General features: G+C 44.1%; 1 protein-coding gene across 1 annotated transcript in view; it reads left to right on the top strand.

Moving 5' to 3' along the window:
* Positions 1–3,334: 3,334 nt before the first annotated feature.
* Positions 3,335–8,594, top strand: part of RXRG (retinoid X receptor gamma) — a 45,617-nt gene continuing 40,357 nt past the window's right edge. The window contains exon 1 of the mRNA XM_032806118.2: positions 3,335–3,586. Within this exon, the coding sequence (XP_032662009.2) occupies positions 3,455–3,586 (132 nt within the window). The 5' untranslated portion in view covers positions 3,335–3,454. The remainder of the gene's footprint in view (positions 3,587–8,594) is intronic.

The following is an 8,594-nucleotide window of genomic DNA, read 5'->3' as shown; positions in this document are numbered from 1 at the left end:
TGATTTGTTAATTTTTTTGACGAAAGGGAGGAAGGTTGGTCTTGAGGTTAAGGCACTGGACTGGCATTCTGGAGGCCTGGATTCAATTCATGGCTTTCCTAGAGCTTTCCTATGTGACCTTGGGGCTTGTCTACGTAGGGAAATGGACTGGAATAAGCTATGGTAGAAGAGATGCTTGTATGACCACTCTGTTCCAGAATAGAAGTGATTTTATTCCAAAATAATTACTCCCATTTGGAAGCACACTAATTATTTTGGAATAAAGTGACTTTTATTCAGAAATAGAGAGTCCACAAAGGGAGCTATTCCAGAGTAGCTGTTCCAGTCAGTTTCCCTATGTGGACAAGCCATTAGTCATTTAATCTTCCTATGCCTCAGTTTGTTATATATGCACAAGGAACAGTAATACTTCCCTAGCTGACAGGAGTGATGTTAAGATAAATTCACTGGTGTTTGCAAGGGGTTCAGATACTGCAATGATGGTGACTGTGTAAGTATCTGGATAGATAGATAGATTTCATGATTTTATCAGACCAAGATACTCTTTTCCTATAGCAGTGAGACTCTCAATACTTTTAACACACATTAATGAATTAAGCCTCCCAGTAACCCTGTAAGGCATAGGTAAGCATTATTGTCCTCATTTGCCAGCTGGGGATAACAAGGCCCAGAGAGGTGAAATGAGCTTGCCCAAGGTCACACAGGAAATCTGTAGCAAGACTTGGGACTGAACTCTTGTTTCACAATATGTGGTCATTTCTCTTCACTGCATGAGCAGCCTTAGATTTGCTGTCTGATTTTCCATCTTTAATGTTTTCTGATCTAGCTGGCCCATCTGTGGTCTGCATTACCTACCATTAACCTTTCAGTGGAGTGGTATTTCTTCTGTTGGTTTTCTCAAAGCAGAACTCTCATGCCTAGAGTATTCCACTCTGAGTGGAGAGATGAGGGTGCATAGGGGAAAGGTCGTCACAACTGATTTTCCATGGCTGGCATTGTGGTTCTCAACCGGGGTCTGTGTACCCCTGGGGGTACGCAGAGGTCTTCCATGGGGTGCATCAGCTCATCTAGATATTTGCCTAGTTTTACAACAGGCTACATAAAAAGCACTAGCGAAGTCAGTACTAAACTAAAATTTCATACAATGACTTGTTTATGCTGCTTTATATACTATACACCAAAATGTAAGTACAACATTTATATTCTGGGTGACTTATTTTATAATTATATGGTAAAAATGAGAGAATCAGCAATTTGTCAGTACTAGTGTGCTCTGACACTTTTGTATTTTTACGTCTGATTTTGTCAGCAAGTTGTTTTCAAGTGAGGTGAAAATTGGGGTATGCAAGACAAAGCAGCCTCCTGAAAGGAGTGCAGTAGTCTGGAAAGGTTGAGAGCCACTGGCTTAGAGCGTGACTGATAGTTACTGTTGGCTTTGCAGGCAAGGCAGCTTTTATTCTTTTAACGTTGCTGCAAAGATGTTTATGTGACAGTGTTTGTTATTTTACCTGAAGTAACAATCAAATCTGATTCAGAGGGAGGCTGCACAATAAAGATGGGAAAAGGTCAGCTTCCTGAATAACATTAAAGACATTTGTCAGAGTCAAGGAGGACTGGATTTTGCTGTTATCAACCCATTTCAGATTTAATTCTGCACAGGGAGGGGAAAAGGTCTTTGTCAATTCTTACTTTTGCTTTTTGGATCAATTCTCCCAGTGGGCAAGGAACACATACCAAAAGGATACGATGACAACCACAGAAGCCTTCAAGGCAAAGAGAGGTGGTCTTGATTAATAGGTAGAGCAAAGGCATGAAAAGCAGGATTTCTGTGTTCTCATCCGAACTCTGCTACCAAAGTCCTATGTGACCTTAAGGGAGTCACTTCATTTGTTTCTTCCTCAGTATCCCCAGCGGGGGATATAGTGATTCTTCAGCTGGAAGAGAAATTATAAGGAAAGTGTCCTGTTCCCTGATGGTTTGCAAGTAAGAACACTTTCCCCTCAGGAGACAGGCCCTTGACTGTTATCTGACTCAATCAGCCTCTTCAAAACATGGCACACTTTCTAAAAATGTTCAGCTCAGAGAGATCCATGTATTGTTTTTTGTGTTGTTCAGTTGGATTTAGAGGAACACAGCTGACTTGTTCTAGTTTTAAATGCAGAAAAATGTAGGTACTTTTCAGACTCTGTGTTTCTCGGTGTTGTAAGTACGGTAACTTGAAATCTTACCCAGAATCCATTGCACTGATTTAGCTTGAGATGTCAGCCAAAGAGCTTTTGTCAGTACCACATTCATTCAACAGAAGAGGATAATGATATATAATTTGCAAACTGGCATGAGTTTTCAATTCCAGCTTTTTTGGCACTGATTATCTTAGCATATCTTCCAACATGATAGTCAAAGCAAAGGTTGTAATAAGAGTCTGAAATAACTCTTGAAACTGGAGCATTTTGATACCAAACTAAATGGACAAATGACCCAGACAGTATCATGGGAGGCAAGATTCGGACTAGATGGGTCAAGGTTCTGATCTATATGGCAGGAGATGAGATACCAGTGATCTGATGTGGAATTGCAGGGGGAAAGATACTGATTAGAAGGATCAACAATCTGCTCTACATTTACAAGTATCTGACCTAAGAGGCCCTCTGATTGTTTCTGAATAACTCCCATTAATATGGACAGCTCTCCCATTGGCTTAATAACTCCACCTCTGCAAGAGGTGGTAGCTATGTTGGCGGGAGAAGCTCTCCCACCAACTTAGCACCATCTACACGGGCGCTTAGGTTGGTATGACTACATGGCTCGGGGGTGGATTATTCATGCCCCTGAATGATGCAGTAATACTGAAGTAATTTTGTAGTGTAGACGAGGGTTTAGTTAATAAATCTTCAGCTAGCTTACTATTGGATTGGCTAGAAGTATTGTCTTTGGCATGAGATCTGAGGTAAATTGACCCGGGGTAAGTGACTGATCCTGAATATTTTTGTGATTTTTGGTGTAAGGGTCCATCTGTGACAAAGGCAGGCTTACCTGGGTGACAAGGCAGATCGGCGTACCCAAGGGGACTGTCTGTGACTCCTTTATAAAGGTTGTTAGACTGCTTGAAGAGTTCACCCTTGATACCTTGTTGGTGAAATCGAAATGAAGAACTCACAACCAATTTGGGGTTTGTGGCCTGGTTTGTAGCAGTCTGCCCTGAGGTTGGCACTTACGCTCATGAGCCACTCCGACAGGGTAATCCAGAGTATGACCGATATGGAGAAGATATTGGTCTGTTTTCCCTTCCCCCTCCCTTTACTAAGGCTTTTCTCCTGTGCTTTCAGATTCGACCGTTCTCACCAGTTCTACATCAGTGAGCTCATCATCAAACTTTTCCCCAGGGAATTCAGTAGATGGCCATCCCAGCTACCTGGAGGCTCCAGTGAGTGCTTCGAGGACTCTTGCGTCTCCAATGAACACAATAGGGTCACCTGCAAATGCACTAGGCTCCCCATACAGAGTCATTGCTTCGTCCATTGGATCTCATTCTGTTTCCCTGTCTTCAACTCCTGGCATGAATTTTGTGGCGCACACCAGCCCTCAGGTGGGTACCAGAGACTCTGTCCTTTTGCTACAGCTCATTATATTTCTGGGATGAATGACCGAGTTTGAACATTTAGTTTTCAGCTGTGCATGGTTAGCCATTTACAAGTATCTGACCTAAGAGGGATTGTTTCAGAATAACTCCCATTAATATGGACAGAGAGAATAGGCCCTTTTCTATTTAATTTAGAGCTGGGTGAATAATTGATTTTTCAGTTTGGTGGCAATTCCAAAAAAATGAAAAAAAAATTGGATTGAATCAAATCTGAATTCTTTTGGAATTTTTTGGGGAATCAGAAAATTCTGTTTCAGGTTTGTTCCAGCTGGGGGCTGAGAATCTGGGTTGCCTACATCCCAGCTGATAGCGCTAACCCCTGGGCTTCTTGGTCACAGGGGAGGGGTAAAAAATGAACAGAATCTCCTCCTTCTCTGGCCATTTTGGTGCTGGGCAAAGCTATTTGTGTCAAATATTTTGGGTTGACCAAAACTGCATTTTTGGTTTGATAAACTATTTTTTTCAAAACTTTCACCCAGCTTTAATTTCATTACATGCTGCATACTGCTTCAGCTTGTGTTTGAGTTTAATAATACTGTTTAGAGAGGGACAGTCAAAAATATTCACAATTTGCAACATTGATGAAAAATTGTCTTAGAATTTTCAAATTCAAATACAAAAACAGGAATTTTATTTTGCAACATTTTTTTTTCTATCTTTTTCAACCCATTTTAGTTATGTGCCTATAATTGGCCCTGGCAGGATCAAACCGTATGGCAGTGGTTCTCAAACTTTTTTTTTCGCGGACCACTTGAAAATTGCTGAGAGTCTCAGCAGACCACTTAATGATCTTTCCGAATGTTGTTTGTACTATTGCTAACTATTGTAAAGCACTTTGGATAAAAGCACTATATAGAAGAAACCTTAATAATAATGAACGTTTTTTTATTCTACATATAAGAGGACATGACTCATATTTGAATATCAGTAGTCGTATATTTCTAATGCAATGGATGTGCCCTCTCTCCCTGACTGTTGCAGCCCCCGAACAGGGGCTGGGAAGAAGGGGGTTCTCTCCCCCACCACAGAGCTGAGACTAGGAAGGAGGGCTGTCGCTCCCTGGTAGCTGCAGCCCTGGAGCTGGGGAAAGTCTCCTCTTTCTCTGGCTGCTGCAGCCCTGCACATCTCAAATTCCCCCCATCCTCTCTTATCACCTCACTGCCCCCTCCCACCTACCTCCTATTCCCCCCAAGGCCACCACCTCACCTTATATGAGGTCCAGGGTACAGGCACCTAATCAGTGGAGCCATCCCCGCACGGCTCCACTAATTAGGTGCGTGGGTCTTCATTGTCTTGTGTGCAGCCATCCAGGCGCGCACCTTAGAGGGAACCGCCTGAATGGAGCTTGCGGCCCATTGGTGGTTCACGGACCACAGTTTGAGAACCTCTGCTCTACAGCATTCTTGTGATTCCTTTGTTCAGTCCATTGTTAAATAAAAGCCCTGGCTAAAACTGGCAGGTGAGGAGCTTAATGGGAACCATGATGAAGTATGTAGGTGTTGCTGATTTGTTATCATTACTAAGCTTGGTGTGAACCTTATTATTTAAAAACCAATTGTCCACTTCCAGCCTACAGTCCTTGATGGCATCCCTGTAACTGTGCTGAGATGACAAGAGATGCTTTCTGGTGCAACCAGGAGCACTTTGAATTGGGTTGGGAGATGGTTTGGATGCCAGTAAAGACAGCCCACGAGTGGACTGAAATACCCCATGTGGTAACTGGGCTTCCCAACTTAATGCCAACAATGGTGGGTCTGATTCCCAGTTACACTAAGGCCCCATTAGGCCACTCTGGCAGTATAAAGGGACCATCAACACCCTCCTCAGAAAATCCCAGCGCAGGGAACCTCCCTGGCCTAAGGGCTCCTGATCCTCAGAGCTGGTCTAAGAGCTCTACACCAGCGCTGACTCCTGGCTTCTGGTGTAGGGGGTAGATTGCTTGTGCAGTGGCAGTGCAGTGTTCTGTGGTTATTCTCTGCTTCCCAGGGCTAACAGGGAGTAATGGGAAGCAGTTTACATTCCAGCAGCCCTGAGGCACCTCTGATTTGCACCAGGGATCAAATGTGCACATAGTTCCAGAATATGAGGTGGCTTAGAGACCTCCTTCTCTTCCTCAAGTGCAGGAACAAAGTAACTGAGAACCAGGTCTAGAGTATTTTCCATAAGTGAAAATGACTGGCTGGAGTTAGCCTAGGGTTAATATTCAGCACCAGGGACAGGTCATGAAGGAGCAATCCCAGAGAGCCAGGAAGCAGAGGGAAAGAAATGCTGCTGGGTGACACAAGACAGCATTACATTTACCTGCCCATTGCACATTCTCCCAGGCAAGCAGCTACTATGAGACTTCTGTACACAAGATATCAGCAGTAGGAAAGCCACAGCTGGGCACAAGTGGCCTTGTACTGGGCTATACGCTTAGGTTCCTCTCTTTTTCCCCCACCCGCCCAATCTCTGGTTCCATTGACTTCAATGGGGCTAAGCACATGCTTAAAGTTAAGCACGTGCTCAAGTGCTTTTCTGGATCGAGGGCCTGGGGCAGAGGGAGCGAGGACATGGCTTGGGCATGGTTTATGCATTTTATTAGCCTGTGTTTGGAGTGGCCATGTCATTCACAAGTGAGGAGTTGTGCATGCCATCCCGAAGTAGCACCAGTAACACCTCATTCATCTCTGCCATGTCATGTATCCCCAGTAGATGCAGGGGGGATTCTGCGCTCAGATCAGGGAAAATGAGGATTAATGCAGCTGAAGAGACTGGGCCTCATTCTCCGAGCACTACCCTGGTGACACGCTGGTGTTACTCCATTGATCTTGACAGCATGACATCAGTGTGCTAGAGCAGTGCTGTGGAGAATCAGGCCCAGTGGCCTTACACTAAGGGGGCTGCAAGTTTGACTGATTTGTGCCCCCTTCCTCCCAATAGCTAGGCGAGAGCAGCTTCTGCTGTCTTTTGCATGCAGAGACTGCAACTGCTCTTGGCTCTGGGGTATGACTCCTTGTCTACCCTCCTTAAGACATGCCTGTCCCAGGGCCAAGGACAATCTATCACAGAGTAGTCCCCAGAGGGCCCCTAACACCTTGGGTAAAGAATTTGCTAAGCCGTTGGGGTTTTTCATGCACCCACCATTTCCACAGCCCTGTCACCTACACACCAAACAGCCCCACAGTCCATCACAGAGAAGGTTTAAGTCCTCTGGCGTCTTTCAGCTATAGACTTCTTTACCCCTGACTCCAGCCTGTCCCGGCTCACTCTCTGCAGTGCTATGCCAGTGCTGCTGGCTCTGACTCTGTAGTTATGCAGCTGCACCCTGCTCTGTCTCTTCAGCCTGGCAAAGGGAGTATTGTTAAGTTGTTAGTGGAGGGGTGAGGAGGCAGGACTCTCGGATCACAGTCCTGGTTGGGCCACTGCCCTGTGTGACTTTAGGCAAGTCACTTCTGTCACTGAAACAAGAATCATAACCTTCTTCCCAATGTGTTATCTGAACCCCCGCTGCATTCTTGGCTGTATAATCATACCTAGATCCTGCACTGTATTTTTCATCCGTAGATCTCAAAGCCCTTGATAAAGGAAGTTGGTATCATTGTCCCCATTTTACAGATAGGGAAACTGAGGCCCACGGCAATAAAGTGATATGTCTAAGGTTACCCAGTGGCAGTGCCAGGATTAGAACTCAGGTCTCCTAAGTCTTGGCATCCTAGCCATGAGGCCACAGTAGAATCACGTGTAAAAATTGGGAGGGTAGTTGTGTCTCTCTCCTCATCCTTGCTGGGACCACTGCTAGAATATTGTGTGTGTGGAGCAACTAAAAATAAGGGCATGGAAAATAATATAAAGATTCAAGAGGCTAAGACTGAGGAATCTACATTTGTATAGTCCAGAAAAGAGAGGGCTCTAGGATAACAGTGTATAAATAGCTTCAAGGTAACATAAATGGAAGAAGACAATTATGCTCAGATGATGGCAGGACAAAGGCTAATGGCCTGAAACTAAAAGGGAAGCTTAGGCTGCATATTAGGTAAATATCTGTAAGAGAAAGCAGGTGGTAGAAAGGGTTCCCGGGGGAGGTGGTACAGGGAACATGACTACAGAAAAACAAGGACAAGTTGGATTACATTGTTCTATAGTGTTTTGAGATCCTCAAATGCAAGTTACTACAGAAATGCAAAATTGTAAGTTGCTTCTAACATGAGCTACTTGGAATCTTTTATGTCAAAACTCTCCCCCCACCACCAATGAAAAATGGCCATTTTCCAAACCCCAGACTTTAGTTTTATTTTAAATGTTGTTAATCAAAATGTAAAAATGTGAAATATGTTCCTTCCCCCTTTTCTCGTGTGGAATGCAGTGGGGTGAATTATATCTGGGGTTCTTTTTTCCTTTTGTGCCTCTGTCGCTTTTTCAAAATGGCCTTAATTTGTGAACAGCGAGAGAATGGCAAAAGCACAAATGAAAAAGTGGGGAAAAGAAGCAAACCTGGATATTATTAATTTGATTATATTCAGTGGGTTGGGGAGGCAAAAAGATGAGGGGAAAAGGAATATTAGGAATTTAGTCCATATTAAAATTTTTAAAAAATCAGAAAAAAATGAAATTGTTCTGTCAGGCCTGGAAAGGGACCCAATGGTGACATTTCTGCATTTTCCTTTTTTTGTAAAACTAGCTCTACTCCTAACAATAGCATCCAAGTGTTAGAATGTAAACATATGGGACCAGATCCTTGACCCTGGTGAGCCAGCTCGGTGCCATTCCTATGGCAGCAATGGTCATTTAAAGCTGCTGATGGTTTCCTTACACCTTTGGGATGAGCTGTGGAATGAAGGTCCTGATGGCTTGAGGTTCTTGGAAGTCCCATGGTGCCTTTCAGAAGAGTAGTGGCATCCAGGGATTCTTCCAGACCTACTCTACAGTAGGAGCGAGAATCCCACCCAAGGGGTTTGTTGGCATGAGGAGGGAC

The sequence above is a fragment of the Chelonoidis abingdonii genome, chromosome 7 (assembly GCF_003597395.2).
Source record: "Chelonoidis abingdonii isolate Lonesome George chromosome 7, CheloAbing_2.0, whole genome shotgun sequence".
NCBI classification, from domain to species: Eukaryota; Metazoa; Chordata; order Testudines; family Testudinidae; genus Chelonoidis; species Chelonoidis abingdonii.
The sequence above is the reverse complement of the archived record's forward strand: the minus strand, read 5'-3'. Positions and strand labels throughout refer to the sequence as shown.